This window comes from Penicillium daleae (genome assembly GCF_028827525.1).
Source record: "Penicillium daleae strain IBT 16125 chromosome Unknown utg000008l_segment0_segment0, whole genome shotgun sequence".
In the NCBI taxonomy this organism is placed as follows: domain Eukaryota; kingdom Fungi; phylum Ascomycota; class Eurotiomycetes; order Eurotiales; family Aspergillaceae; genus Penicillium; species Penicillium daleae.
In genome coordinates this window covers 3,800,467-3,815,134 of record NW_026623156.1, presented here as the reverse complement: position 1 = coordinate 3,815,134, position 14,668 = coordinate 3,800,467, and the positions used below count along the sequence as shown (strand labels likewise).

The 14,668-nt window shown below is 52.5% G+C and overlaps 5 protein-coding genes across 5 annotated transcripts; 2 read left to right on the top strand and 3 right to left on the bottom strand.

The window, feature by feature from the left end:
- Positions 1-759: 759 nt before the first annotated feature.
- N7458_009910 (uncharacterized protein) lies at positions 760-1,283 on the bottom strand (the record flags this gene model as incomplete). Its single annotated transcript, XM_056913292.1, has 2 exons — positions 760-1,056; positions 1,116-1,283. 2 exons carry the CDS (start codon positions 1,281-1,283, stop codon positions 760-762), a joined length of 465 nt encoding a protein of 154 aa, XP_056762141.1.
- Positions 1,284-1,499: 216 nt separating this feature from the next.
- Positions 1,500-5,157, top strand: N7458_009909 (ATP-dependent RNA helicase ECM16; the record flags this gene model as incomplete). The annotated part of the gene is made up of 2 exons (XM_056913291.1): positions 1,500-1,700; positions 1,753-5,157. 2 exons carry the CDS (start codon positions 1,500-1,502, stop codon positions 5,155-5,157), a joined length of 3,606 nt encoding a protein of 1,201 aa, XP_056762140.1.
- A 276-nt stretch (positions 5,158-5,433) lies between these two features.
- cwc21 (U2-type spliceosomal complex subunit CWC21) lies at positions 5,434-6,069 on the bottom strand (the record flags this gene model as incomplete). Its single annotated transcript, XM_056913290.1, has 1 exon — positions 5,434-6,069. One exon carries the CDS (start codon positions 6,067-6,069, stop codon positions 5,434-5,436), a length of 636 nt encoding a protein of 211 aa, XP_056762139.1.
- Positions 6,070-7,519: 1,450 nt separating this feature from the next.
- On the bottom strand, positions 7,520-10,456 carry N7458_009907 (mRNA-binding protein PUF3; the record flags this gene model as incomplete). The annotated part of the gene is made up of 2 exons (XM_056913289.1): positions 7,520-10,146; positions 10,216-10,456. The coding sequence occupies 2 exons, from the start codon at positions 10,454-10,456 to the stop codon at positions 7,520-7,522; spliced, it is 2,868 nt and encodes a 955-aa protein (XP_056762138.1).
- Positions 10,457-12,425: 1,969 nt separating this feature from the next.
- N7458_009906 (uncharacterized protein) lies at positions 12,426-12,647 on the top strand (the record flags this gene model as incomplete). The annotated part of the gene is made up of 1 exon (XM_056913288.1): positions 12,426-12,647. One exon carries the CDS (start codon positions 12,426-12,428, stop codon positions 12,645-12,647), a length of 222 nt encoding a protein of 73 aa, XP_056762137.1.
- Between the last annotated feature and the right edge of the window lie 2,021 nt (positions 12,648-14,668).

Here is a 14,668-nt window from a genome sequence, read left to right as displayed (position 1 = left end):
CTCCTACCCGACACGATTTTATGTACATCAATTTGCTTTTTTTTGTGCAGTCCGCGGCATTTGTGAATACCCCTTCCGCGCTAAAAGTTGTGGGTTTGTTTTGTACCCCTATTTTCCTTCTCATCGCCTTGGTGTGGAGATGGCAGTGCGGGGTTTCCATTTTTACTTCTTTAGTAGCTGGCAACGACAATGACTTCATGTACGACGAAGACATTCATCATTGGTATACAAATACTTATGTGTTTGTTTTTGTGGTTTGCTCAACAAGGAATAGAGAACTATACCAGCTATAGCAGTTTATTCTAGAGATTTATCCACTTCATTCATGAGGTATTTCGTAAGTCTCCATTTGGCCCAAAAGAGGCTCGCGTAGGCTAGCCACAGTCTCCCTCGAAAAGCTCTGCGGTTTCGAGTGTTTTGCGGCAAGCACCTGTGAATGGTACCTCGCCTGTGTGGAGCCTGTAAGCCGATCATTCTGTCGTCATCACTTGCTCGTGTCCAGTCTTAAATATGGTGCCCTGATAGCCCACGGGGAGATTTGAGACTTTGTAACTCGTGGGATGGCGTCAAGTTCGAGGATTCAAATGTCATCTGCAAGCTGGATGCCATTCATCCCTGTCGGCAAACCCCTGGGTAAGTCTGTTCCCAGTGTAGGAGTCATTCGCTGCGCAGGGTATGGTTGAAATTGGTGTTGGATGTGAGTCAACATTTCGACGTAGTTGAAATTATTGACCGCATCACTTTCGTCATACAGACAGACTAGATGCATTGCAGAACAAGGTCGATAATTGCAAAGAAGGAATCTCGGTCTGACACCGTGGTGCGAAGTCCTAATCCAACGACCAAGAGCCGCTTCTCAGCAGGAGACTTGGTAGCAATTGCAGTTCCGATTTGGCGGGCAAGGAGTTGGCCGATTGTATCCTGTCCAGCGCCATGCCCACCCAGAATTGATGTTGCTGTCAAGGTGCTGAGGGGCAGAAGACTGTCCTCGGTGTTCTCGGGGAAACTATGCATGCCATCAGTCCCTGGATTTTGATTTCCCAGAGGTACATGAAGCTATAAAGAGTCAGAAAGAAAGAACGGCAGCTTTAGTATGACAATGTGTTTAAACATACCCAATGAGATAGTCGGCCCTCTTGAGAAATGGTGAGCATGATCTTATCGCTAAAGTTCATGACCATGACGTCGGTTTGGACCCCTTCCACAATCCCAGCCACCTGCTTAGTAGCCGCAGGAAATGGAAGGTCGAGAGATCCTTGCAGAGCATCGTCAAGAGAAGCCATTATTGTAGAAACTTGATGTCTGAGATGTGGAGGGTACCTTGGCGCGTGGAGTGTTGATCCTCTACATGGTGCAAGGCGGTGAGATGTTCCCCACAGGTAACTCTGGCAGAATCCCACCGCCCATTGAGCGTCCTCGATTTTTTTCCCGCAAGTACAAGCACCAGCAGTGCGCTTTTCTGGAAATCCTTTCTCCGGTTAGAGGTGGGATTTTCTAAGATGCCCAAATTCGTCCCCCGGGAGCGAAAACAAAAGCACCGGCGCCAGGAGACAACCACGCCGGTCGACACCAACATTGTGGAGCTAGCGCCAGTCTCCAAAGATGAAAAGGAAGCGCGGAGGCAGAAGCTGCGAGATGAGCTGCGAGATCAGCATGCTAATGTCTCTTCGAAGAAGCAGAAGCGTCTGGACAAGTACATTGTACGTTAAAAAAGCTCACATCTCCAAACACTAAAATTCTAACGAATTATAGGAAAACAAACTCAAGAAAGAGGAGAACATCGAGCTTCTGAAGAAGCTCGCCCAAGCGAATTTCGACACCTCCGCACTCCAGACATCGAGGGAATTGGGCAAGTGCAAGAGACAAGCAGATGACACAACTCCCGCTAAGGTTCATGCGCACACTGCCTCGGCACCCGGAGACGATACCGATGACTCTGATCTCGAAATGCTGGGAGGGGCCTTCGCACTGGCTCCGAAGCCCCAAATACCCCAAGGACCTGTTGGAAGTGGATTGAAGCGCCCGCTTGAAGTTGGACTGGATGGTTTCCCAATCATCAAAAAGCGGAAGCGTGCGGCCAAGCCGAAACCCGCATCCGCATCTGCGCCCGAGCCCTCTTGGGAAGGTTTTGGGTCTGATGGCGAGGACTCGAGTGAAGAGCAGGAGGAAGTCGACTCTGACAACTCAGACGCTGAGGCCGATGCTAAAGATGACTCTGAAGACGATGATTCTGAGGATGCTTCCGGGCAACCATCAGAGGATTCTTCTGATGAGGAGGAAGACTCGGATGACGACTCGGAGGACGAGGATGAGGGGGAAGACGAAGGAAATGACCGTCGCATCAAGCCCAGAGAATCAGCTTTCAAAAGTTGGGCTGTGCAGCAAATAAATGAGGCCATAGGCTTCAAACCAACCGAAGGACCGGTAATTCATGATCAAGTGCAACAAGCATTCGCACCGCCCAGAAAAGAGCCCCAAAATACTGTCGAAATGGAGGAGCCTCTTCCAAGAGAACTTGAAGTCACTACAGGCAACCCCTTCCGCAAGGCTTTCAATGTTCCTGTCGAGCGTTCTGAAGGAATTCAAGCCGCTCGTCTCGGGCTCCCTGTGGTTGGTGAGGAGCAGAAGATCATGGAGGCTATTTACAACAACTCCGTGATCGTCATTTGGGGTGCTACTGGTAGCGGAAAGACCACCCAGCTTCCCCAGTTCCTCTTTGAGGCTGGCTTTGGCAACCCAGATAGCCCGAACCCAGGCCTCATTGGTGTCACTCAGCCTCGCCGGGTGGCTGCCGTGAGTATGGCGAACCGTGTCTCCCAAGAATTGGGTCAGTATTCGGACCAAGTCTCGTACCAGATTCGATTCGAAACGACAGTTTCCAAGAAGACCGCCATCAAGTTCATGACAGATGGTATTTTGCTACGTGAAATTGCCGATGACTTTGCTCTGCGCAAGTATTCCGTTCTGATCATTGATGAAGCCCACGAACGGAGCGTTAACACGGATATCCTTATTGGAATGGTCAGCCGTATTGTGGACCTGCGCAAGTCAATGAGTGAAGAGGACCCGTCTGTCAAACCGTTGAAGGTAGTCATTATGTCTGCCACCCTTCGTATTTCGGACTTTACAGAAAATCCAAGCCTGTTCCGCGAGGGACCGCCTCCATTGGTTCAAGCCGAAGGTCGTCAATATCCTGTGACTATTCATTTCGCTCGTCGAACCCAGCGTGACTATGTCGAGGAAGCTTTCCGCAAAGTTTCCCGAGGCCACCGGAAACTCCCACCGGGTGGAATGCTCGTGTTCTTGACTGGTCAGAATGAAATTCGACTCTTGTCAAAGCAGCTCAAGCAGGCCTTCAAACCAACACAGCGCCTCGATGCGACACAGGCCAAAGTCCAGTTCACCGCCAATGATGCCCCTCTGGAAGCCGAAGACTTGGACCTTGGTGGTATGGAAATGGATAATGCAGGAGACGATGAGGAAGATCTCGAGATCACTGGGCTAGATGAGCCAGAAGAGGATGAGGAATTTGATCTTGGTGAAGAGGCCATGGACTCTTCAACGAAGGTGCACGTCCTGCCTCTATACTCGCAACTTCCAACCAAAGAACAGATGAAGGTGTTTGAGGCACCACCGGAAAACTCACGCCTCATCATCCTTGCCACCAACGTCGCAGAAACATCTCTGACGATTCCTGGCATCAAGTACGTGTTCGATTGCGGTCGGTCAAAAGAGAAGCAATACGACCTTTCTACTGGTGTTCAAAACTTCCAAATCGGCTGGATCAGTAAAGCCAGCGCAAACCAGCGTGCTGGTCGAGCCGGTCGAACAGGGCCTGGTCACTGTTACCGGCTGTATTCCTCGGCTGTCTACGAAGCTGATTTTGCCGATTACACTGACCCTGAGATCCTCCGCACTCCCATTGAAGGAGTAGTTCTCCAGATGAAGAGCATGGGTTTACACAACGTTATCAACTTCCCTTTCCCGACACCTCCAAGCCGACAGGGTCTTGCTAAAGCAGAGAAACTGCTCAAGAATCTCGGCGCCCTCACTAGCAGCGGGCAAGTCACCCAGATTGGCCGTCGTCTCTCGACATACCCTCTCTCGCCTCGGTTCGGCAAGATGCTCTACATCGGTCATCAGCATGGCTGCATGCCTTATGTCATCGCCCTCGTCGCAGCCCTAGCGGTTGGCGATCTCTTCGTCGCGGAGAACCAACTCCCCGGCAACGAGATCCAGCCTGCAAAGAGCAAGAAATCCGACTCCGACACTAGTGACAGTGACTCGGAAGATGAGAAGGTCTACACCAACGCAGACCGCCTCGAAGATACGCAGCGCGAACAGCGCTCAAAGGATTACGCCCGCGTCCACCGGCTTCTCAGCAAACACGATGACACCAGCGATGCACTCAAGTACCTCTCCGCCATTTGCGCCTATGCCTATGCGCCCGATGGCGAGGCCTTCTGCGAGCAGATGTTCCTGCGAGCCAAGGCATTCAAAGAAGCATCCCAGCTGCGGCACCAGCTCTCTGATATAGTGCGCTCCAACAATCCAGGCCTCCTCGGTGCCTACTCAGCCAAGCTGCCCGAACCCTCCTCTAAGCAACTCAAAGCGCTCAAGCAAATCGTCACAGCCGGCTTCATCGACAATGTTGCCATCCGCGCAGACTTGGCCCCCGTACCCCCCGAAATCCCTCGTGCGCCCCGCCGGGCTATCGACGTGCCGTACCTCACGCTCTTCCGCTCGCGCGACCGCCATGCAGATGACATCGCTGAACGCGCAGTCTTCGTGCACCCTACCTCTGTGCTGGCCAAGCTCACGCCGAAAGAAATGCCGCCGTACATTGTCTACTCGCACCTGCAGCAGTCAGCGGCAGCGCCACTGTCAGGCCAGACACCCAAGATTCGCATGTTCCCGCTCGTGGCGCCTAGTGGCCTGCAGCTAGCGGCTATTGCGCATGACACGCCGCTTATCGAGTATGGCAAGCCTGTGGGCAAGACAGAGCTTTTGGAGGGTATTCCGCAGCGCAGATCGTGCTGGGTTGTGCCGGCGTTGGTGGGCGAGTCTGGGAGTACGGGGTGGCCGTTGCCGGCGAAGAAGGTGGTGCAGAGGAAGGATCCGATGGAAGGATGGGTGATTGAGAAGTTTGTGGCATGATAGTCATTTGCATGAGTTGTTCTTTTTAGTCCAGCAGGGATGGGGTTTGTTATAGATCGGCGTTTATGATATCCACTTGGTATTCGGCCGTGTGGCCAAAATGTATACAAGCATTCATGACACATTTCGAAGCTCATATGGAATTATCCAATGTACAATGCTAGAAGAGGAAAACTCCGTCCATAACAGGGGGAAAAAAAAACCAAAACGCCATCAGAACGAGAAGCATCCCCAATCCGAACACCCAATTGCAAGCCCAGGAAGAACATCAACCTTTTAGTCTCGTCGCCTCTCAAACCGCCGACTACTAATCTCCCCGGTCTCCCGATCCTCCCGAATCCCCAACGCCCTCCGCAACCGCTCACTCTCCTCAATCTTCGCCTCCGCAAGCTCATGCACCTGATAAGCCTTAATATTCCTCCGATCCCTAGGCGCCATCTTCTTCCCACGCGCAGACGCCCCCGCACCACCCTCCGCCGTCTCCTTCTCCATCTCCTTCACAAGACGCTGGCGCAACGCCTCGCACCGCTCATCAATCTCTTCCTCCGTAAGCACGCGCTCCCCCTCATCCTCGTCTTCATCTTCCTCGCCATCTTCTTTGTCTTCCCTGGCAGGCTTGGAAGACTTCTTAGCCTTGGCTTGCGCCTCTTCGATGCGCTCATTCTCTTCTTCTAACCGCTCGCGCTCTTCCATGACGGTTACTTCGATTGCGCGCCGGCGGTCGTGTTCGAGGATTTGCTTGTCTGGGAGACGTTGTTTGAAGGCGCGGTCGGGGGTGCCGTTGGCACCGGTTACGGGTGGGTAGGGTGCGCCGAAACCTGCGGCGCGGGGTTTGAGGAAGGCGCCGTTGCGTTGAACGTAGCCTGATGTACCGCTGCCGCGGGGTGTGGAGAGACCGACGTTGGAGGACATGCTGACTGTGTGGGTTTGGTGTTGGAGGGGCTGGTTTGTGGTTGTAGGTTGCCTGGATAGTATGGCTTGTAGAGGTTCTTTTGCCGCCACTGGTTGCAGGTGGGGTGGGCTGCTTTTGATAAGGATGGATTGGTGGCAAATAAGTGAGTTGGCAGTTTGAGCAACTTCTAAGTTCCCACTCAGAGCTTTGCTGATATCTCGGGGGCGAGAGAATGTAGTTACGTGGTGAGGAAAGTTGAGAATGAGGTTGAAGTTGAGATTCGTAGTGGGTCGGAGATCTTATCAAAAGTGTCACGTGAGTGCGCCATTTGTAGGTGGATGATGGTACACAACAAATTCTAACATGATGCGAGGCGATATTGCCCAGTGATAATATTGGTGGCTACTTAGATAGCTATTGAAGTTTTTACCTGAACCTTTTCTTTGCTTGCCATTTAGACAAATTACTTTACCACACAGAAAGACAAGCTTGGCTGCGAGAATACGTTGATATTGGTAATACATCAGCCACCGAAGAGCAAAATATCAACAGAGCAGAACGAAAACACCCAGATCAAGGCATAAGCAACACTTTCCTTTGCAAGTGAAAACTGTATACCCAAGCAAGATAAGAAATAACACCCACGTCCGATATGCGTGAACATCTTGGGATAAGATAGATCGAGGGAAACCACAGATACCCCGAGGCCGAGGGGTGTTCACATAAAATAAATACCGTGCCATGCAAGAACAACAAATTCGAGAAAAAAGAAACATTTAGAGAAGAGAAAAAAAAGCACACAGAAGATAAAAAAGATAAGCAGTGATTCACTCCGGTATTTCCATTTCCGTTTCCATTTCCCTTTGATAGCAAGCTCCTTTCCCATGTCATATGTCGAAGATCGTGAAGAGAGAAAAAGAGAAAGAAAAATAGCGAAGAGGGCGAGTGAACATGAGGATCTGAGATAGTATGTTCAAATCCGATGTGTCGCGTCCGTGAAGATTCGAGTGGCCTTTGCGTTCCCCTCAGATGGAAAACACACGTAGACGCCGGTTCCAGATGGATCGAGCCCCGAGATTCGCGCCGTGGAGTGAGAAGCATTGACAGTGACAATGGCAAGAAAGAGAGGTGCAGATTTGGAGACAGAAAAACACCACCGTCATGAGAAATAAAGATAATGAACAGGGTAGAACCACATCACAAGAATAGGAGCCGGTTCAGAGATCAACACATAAAGATCAGGAACAGGCACACAGCATTAAAATAAAAAGATAACAATGAAGCAGGACCCCCCTTGAGTTTTGCGCCGTCGAGCCATGATCAATAAAGATATTCAGAAAGGTGAAAAACACAGCGCCGGGAGGTGGTGATAACTTCATATATCCGGTCGGATATCTCCAGTCCAGTATGTATACGCCCATAATAGATAAAGAAGCAGAAAAGATCCGGATTTTGTGGCGGAGATCGGCATTAGAAAAGATTATGTGGGTGCGAGCGACGTTGGCGCAAGGAATCGTTTGTGCAACAAATGAGATGCGAGCACCTTAGTGACCATCGACCGGGACGGGAACGCCGGTGCTGCCCGTCTCGGGACTCGAGACCGAGGTCACAGTGCTTTTGCAAAAGCCCCTTCGACTCGAAAGAGTCGTCGACGGTGCTCTGGTTCTCCGTCGGGGGTGGGGTGGGTGGCGCAGTGCCCACGAAGGGGGCCCGCGGCTGCTCCAGAGCGGGAATGGTGCGTTTCAGGGGTTGCGGGGAGGATTTGTGAGAGTTCGGGGGAGTGGTAGAGGTGGTGTGAGGCAGCGGGCCGGCGGTAGGAGAATTGGGATCGAAGATGAGCTTCTCGATGGCCACGATTTGCTTACCATAGCTGAACTTCTTCAGCTGGCTCAGCAGGGGCTTAATCTGCTCAATGAGCGCTTCGCGCTCCTCGCCCTTCAGCTGGCCGAGGACCTTTTGAATGACATAGTTGCCATACTGATCGCGCATCAGGCCGAGCAGCGGGCTCTCGCCACGCTCGTTCGGCGAGGTCAAGGTGGAGATGATGTGGTGGCGCTGGTCTTCGTCGCCAAACTCAATGCTCTTCTCCACCACGTTGCTAGCAAATTTGTGCTTGGAGTATGCAAGCAGCTGGGACATGACGATCTGGATCATGCGATCGCGGTCCTTGGCTTCACCATTCTCGATGACATGCTGGATCACGTAGTTGCCGAACTGATCAGGAATGAGACTCGAGGTGGATGCGTGAAGCTCGCTGAGAATGGATTCCCGGTCAACTTCCTCACAGTGCTCCAACATCCGCTGGATGACTCGGCACCCATAAGGGTGCGCAGCATGGCGATTGACCTGGCCGCGGAAGGCGTTGATGATGAACTGCACATACTGGGATGGTACGCGCTCGATGGCCTTTTGAATGACATGGTTGCCATTCTGGTCCCGCACGCACTTCAGAACGTGATTCTCCAGCTCCTTAACCATAGCGGCCTGCTGATCAGTGAGGATATGCTCCAAGGCCTTTTGCACGACACGGCAGCCGTACATTTGAGTCGACAAAGCAAGCACATGTCCACGCATTTGATTGGCGAGGATCTTCTTCTGGCTCTGGTTGCCATGCTCGAAAAGCTTCTGCACAACATAGTTGCCGAAGACATCGGTCATCAGCTGCAAGGAGTTTGGCTGGATCTCGCGGAACACCTGCTCCTTCTCGTCGCTGTTGGCGGTCTCCAGCTTCTGCTGGATGAAGCGCGAGCCATGCTGGTCGCCACTGAACTCAACGACATGGTTGTAGATGTCCTTCAACTCATAGCGCTTGTTGCCCTTGCTGTTCGCACGGAACTCCTCAAGCAGAGGGCTGCGAACAACCTGTGTAGGGTCATCACGGTGTGTGTGAGCCAGGGCTGCAGGGCCGAGCGCACCGAGCTGAGTCATGGGGTAGAACCCTTGCAAGGCGCTCAAGCGTGCCGTTTGGTAGCTCTGGTAGTCAAACGGCGAGGCAACCGGCATGCGTTGCAGCGAACTGCCCTGACCCTGGACGAAGTCCTGATCATGGAAGGTCCGTAGTCTGCGTTCGAAATTTACCGGTTCGTTGACACGGCTAGCGGACGAGTTGCGGTACTGAATACCACCGTCAACGCCAGCATACAAGGGACTGTCCATGCGAGCGTAGTCTGAAGGAGAGATTGCTCCATTATCTCCTCCGCGAGAGCGTGCCTGATACGCAAGGTGCACATCCTGAGCAATGTCACCTCCGTAGCCGGCGAGTGCTTGGTAGCTAGGGTCATCACTGTTCTGGAACTTGCCACGGGGAAGAGCCCCGTCGAAGGATGCGTGAGGCATGAAGGGGGGACGCTGAGCGCCGGTCTGGTTGGCGTATCCAGTCTCACTCAATTGCAGCTTACTGAGCCCACCCGTGAGGTCAATGGAGCCACTGCCGTAGCGACCCTCAACACTATGGTTGTCTGAGTAGAAGGAAGGGTGAGCCGAATGAGCGGGCCGCTGGGAAACGTAGGAAGTCGAGTTGTGAGACACCTGAGCGAGTCCACCGCGCGTCTGAGGAGGTGACATATTGTCCGGGAGAGCAGAAGTGAGAGATCCCATGCCCATCGAGGCAGCCATCTCGTCCTGGCGAGGGGCATCCAGTGAACCAGAGAAGCCAGGCTTAGTCGGGAAGGTCGCTCCTACGGGGCTACCGCCAAGTCCAGAGGAACTCATCTGGCGACGTCCATCCCCGTTTCGGAGACCAGAGAAGGTATTGAAGGCCATGCCATCTCCCGACGGCGAAACACCCTCAGACCCAGAGTTCAGGTAGGGCCGGTGGCTCGCGGTACCAGCAGAAGTACCGATACCAGTAGTACGGGGCAGCGAGAAGTATGAAGATTCGCCAGCATCGTTCAGAGCAGGCGCGCTTCGGTCATTTGCACGAGTCTGGATTGGCGAGGTTGCCATACTACCTCGGTTCTGGCTCATCGATAGCGACGAGGTATTGACAGTGCTCCAAGGCAAGTTGGGGCGTCCCGCCCAGCCATCCGATTCCGAGGTCGACAGCAATGAACCCGAGCCTGACTTTCCTTCAAACACAGCATCACCAATGTGTTGATCTACAACTGATCAGCAAAAGATCTTCGAACCCCTCTCAAACTCAAAATTCCCCTCCAGGTGGTACATACCATCCCCAAAGCCATTTCCTAGGTTGGAGTCACCCCAGATATTGTTCCAGTTGGACTTGCCCGCACCGAAGCTCTTCCCCACACTGTTGTTGTGTGATCCGCGCGCGCGGTCATTGTTCATCCCGGATGAACCCATGTTGGTGCGGTTCGATCGTACCTGCGGGCCCACTGTCAATGCCTGCCTCACATTCCATGTATCACCGTCACTCACGTTGTGTACGCCAGTTGTATTGGCGGCCATCGTGGAAGCCATTCCCAGAAAAGCAGTCCGACGAAGGCAAATCAGTTATGTACTCGAGCCGGGGGTGGTCGACAATATTTGCACAGGGTTCGAGGTTGTCTCGATCCTAGATCACAGGGTCGAGAGAATTCGATTGTCGACCGGTATATGCAACGGGCACCAGGCACCAGGGAACGGCGAACACGAAGGAATATAAGACTAGATGCCGGTCAAAGCCCTTGTTAGCTCAGTTGTTCAGGTTGGGGTCCTCGCGTGTAGGAGCATGCGACCTCACCGTCTCCCCAGCAAAGGTACACAGGGCCAGTGCAGGACAAGAGGGGGATGGAAGACTCACAAGGAGGGAACAGAAGGCGATCAGCGGAAGAAAGAGGAGGCAAGAGACAGCAGCTCTCGGGGGTGTTTCCTCCCGGTTTCACTCTTCTCTTCAGTCTGCTTCTCAGGAGTCACGAGGCCGGGACATGTACAGACAAGGCAGGAGTGAGAGAGAAGGGTTGAAGGAGAAGGTAGACGGATGGAGATGAGGAAAACAGAGCGAAGAGGAATTGGTTGAAGGGAGCAACGAGAGGATCAGAAATGCGGGAAAAGCAAGAGGAGTAGGGCCAGTGAAGATGCAAGGCGACAAAGAATTGGAACGATGAAAAATCTCCCCTTCGTTTGTCGGTGCAGGAGTAGCTGTGGCAGGGCAGGGCCCGGCAGGTAGAGGCAATGGAAGAGGCGTCGCGACGTTACTCTGCTCCGTGCATGCTCCAGGAATCTCCCAGCTTGCCGATCGTCCTCATGTGCCTTGTGGAGAGGCGATCCCCGAGAATGGACGAGCGGGTTTGGGGGGTGGTGGGACCCTGGAGGACCCTTTCGACCCTTAGAGAGAGATTCGCGCAAGGGGTGGCGGAGGGATAGCGTAGGGAGGGAGGGATGGGGATGATGGTGGGAGGGATAATGGGGGGTTGGTGGATGAGTGGAGGGAGAGATCGCGGCCGATAAAGGGTCAAGGTGGAGGATAGTCGAATAGAGGAATGCGTTGCGCAAAAGAAGGAAACCCGAGCTGGAGGAGGGTCTAGTGGGTCGATGAGTGGGAATGTAGGCGAGAGACCAAGCACGGCATTAACGTAGTCCAGCTGTCACACAGGGCGGCAGCATGACAGCCCAGCTGGGTGGGTTGTGATGATCTCTTGCTTTTTTTTTCGGGAGTGCCGTCGTGGCCTGGATTTTCGGGGCGATGGTGGAAAGGCGAGGGAGGAGAAGAAGAGAGGGTTGATGAAAGAGGGAGAAGAGGTGCAGGAAGAGAAGAAGCGGCGAAGCGTCACACGAAAGAAGGAAATGGGGAAGAACAAGAAAAAAAGAAAAGGAACAGGTGAAGATGGGAAAATGATAGATAAGAACCGTGAGTGGGCAGAAAAATGATGCTGGCGGAGGAGCAGATCAGCCGCTGGTTGGTACGAAGGCGGTACGGAGGCGGTACCGATGGTGTATTCACCAGCGGGCCATGACGCCTTGGACTGCCATCGATCAGCGGAGGTACATGGGATTCGCCGGCAGGCCCCATCTTATATCAGGTATCTCGCGGTTCTGCCAAGGCCCAGACTCACCAGTTAGGCGGCACATGCCTGACGTACGGTCTGGTCATTACCATTACGATCGCTGCGATCTCTGGCTCTCCCGGCGCTTCTTTTTTAGTGCCCCATCCACTTATTTACACCTCGACCCTCCCAGAGCTGGGTCCAAAGAAACGGTCCTGGACCTAAATCCAAGTACCTAAACCCCAGTACGGCTGTTCGATCGAGTCAGACCCTCGACGCAGCCATCATGAAGCTTCTTTCATGCTATGGATCCAAATCCATCAATGACAATCAGCTTAACTTCAACCCTAACCTTGATTGTATTCTCTTTGTTCCAATGCTAGCTCCAGTATAACTCCTCCTTCGGCGACCGTAAACGCTCCCCCAACAAAGGCTTGACCGCCACATCGACCATGGGCGTGCATGCAAACCAACCACTTCGATCCCAGGATCCCTACTACGATTTCGGCCGCCCAGGTCGTCAACGTGAAAGCGTGAAGTCACTGATCCCAAAGCATCTCCCTCGGCGAAAAGTTCCTGGCGATTCCAGTCGCCAACCTCCTGGCATGTTGGAGCCGATTCCATGGGCCGGTTGGCGCAGGGTCAAAGCATACCGGCAAGCGCAGGCAAGATAAACAGGTATTCACCGAACGACAAATTGGACAAGTGATGATTATTGACTACGTAGGAAGGAATTAAAGTTAGGAGAAGGAGAAAGGAGAGTCGAAGCTAGAGATAGATGGCGGTACCAATTATTGCGCACAACATCAGTAAGCAGCAAAGTATAAGTTTGGAGGGCCCAAAAAAAGGCTTTCGCGGGCCAGAATGGCCTACAGGCGAGGGGGAAGGAATCAATTGAGATCAACTGAGATCAATTGAGACTAAACAAATACTGATCCCATCCCATCCCATGATCATCTCATCAATGATCAATTCGCCCATGCACAAAAATCACCGCGCCCAAGCATCAGCCATTTTGGCAGCCCTAAAATTGGAGTCCGATCCGATCCACTTGGCAGACCCATCAAGTACAGTAATACCCCGTACAGGCGATTCATTGAACTTGTTCACCCTCATTGGTATTCGCAACTTACTTTCCAGCTATTCTTGAGTGTATATATCTCCTCCATAATGACTCTCATGACTATCTTATAACAAGGTTGCATGCTTTAATGCAACTCAATTGCACCATTCGATTAACCGCCACCATTACGCCCCCTCTTTTCCCCTACTTTCCATACTACCGAAGATCAACCATAGACGCAAATGCGATTGCAACTCACTAAGTCCATCTTCAATCCAAAACCTGTCATCTTCTCTGTCCGGCTTAGTCCGGAAAGATACATTCTTGCACATTCACCGTCCCAGAGCTACAACCAAGGGCCCGCCACCGGGCTTGCCTGTGGATGGGCGGTGCACCATTCCAGGCCTGGCCCGACGCTCGTTGGCCACAACCGCCCTTCTCCGGTCAAGACTTCAATGGAAAGAAACAGAAGGGGCTTGCTGCTTTAACTAGTGATTTTGTATAGTATTTAGTTACATAGGCCATCTGAGGTCAGCATGTCGATCGGAGTCGGTCACGGTGGAAAATTCGATTCTAGGCGCTGCCGACTACTGTGGATGGACTACACAATCTTCCGAACTGTTTCTCGGTATACCACCCACGAAGCTACATACATGTCGGTTGATTGTGACGAAATGGTGTACCTCCCAGGGCCATAGAATTATCGCCGACTGGAGCATCCCTCCTATTTTCCCCTTCCAGAGTACAGCGACACTATCGCTCATAGCAAAAACTAGCGAATCTGATTTCATGTCCAACTGCGAGTCTTACAACTAGCGTATGGTCGTCAGGGCAAGTGAACTTCACCGCGGTAACTCTGTACTTCGCTGGTCGCAACCTATGTTGCTCCTTCTTGTAGGTACAGCGTGCTTGGACACAGTCCAGGCCGAAACTAGTGCGAGAGTTAGGTAAAAGTGCCGTTAGCGCTGTATGTTCCGTCGCCTCGGCCAGCCCCCTTGCTTCACTATCGTCACACTGATCCTTGGATCCCATCCCATAGTTTAAAACTTCGGGACAAATGAATACGAAGTACGGAGTACATACTCCTCCATTACACTAGTTAGTTAGTGAGCAGATAGAAGATAGACAGAGAAGGGACCCCATTGCCCCGCACCCCCGACAATAACCTCTTAAACCGTCTCTCCAAAAACGACTAAACAACTAAACCGAACCCAAATACCCATGAGCCAGTTCCCGCTGGCAGGATTCAGTATCGTAGTTTACCATCTCGCCGCGCGAGCTATCCAATTCAACCCAGCAAACCACACCTCCCGTCCCCGCACCCGACAAAGACTATGACTCCGATTCCAAACCCGCCGAGACAACAGAACCCAAGTCATACAATTCAGGCGCCAGCGAGCAAGGATATCACCAGTCCAAATCCTTGCACAGGAGGGTCACACCAGTTCGGTGTCAACGTATCACTCGCAGAAATTCTGCGATCGTTCTAACTTCCCTCCCCCGATGAGGCGCCAGCCTTGCATCGACAGTACAGTCTGTGGGGGATCGACATGAACGCATCTTTGATTTTGGCGACTGACTAGATAGATAGATTGATGGAGATCGCTATAGTAACTGACCGACTAGTGTTGC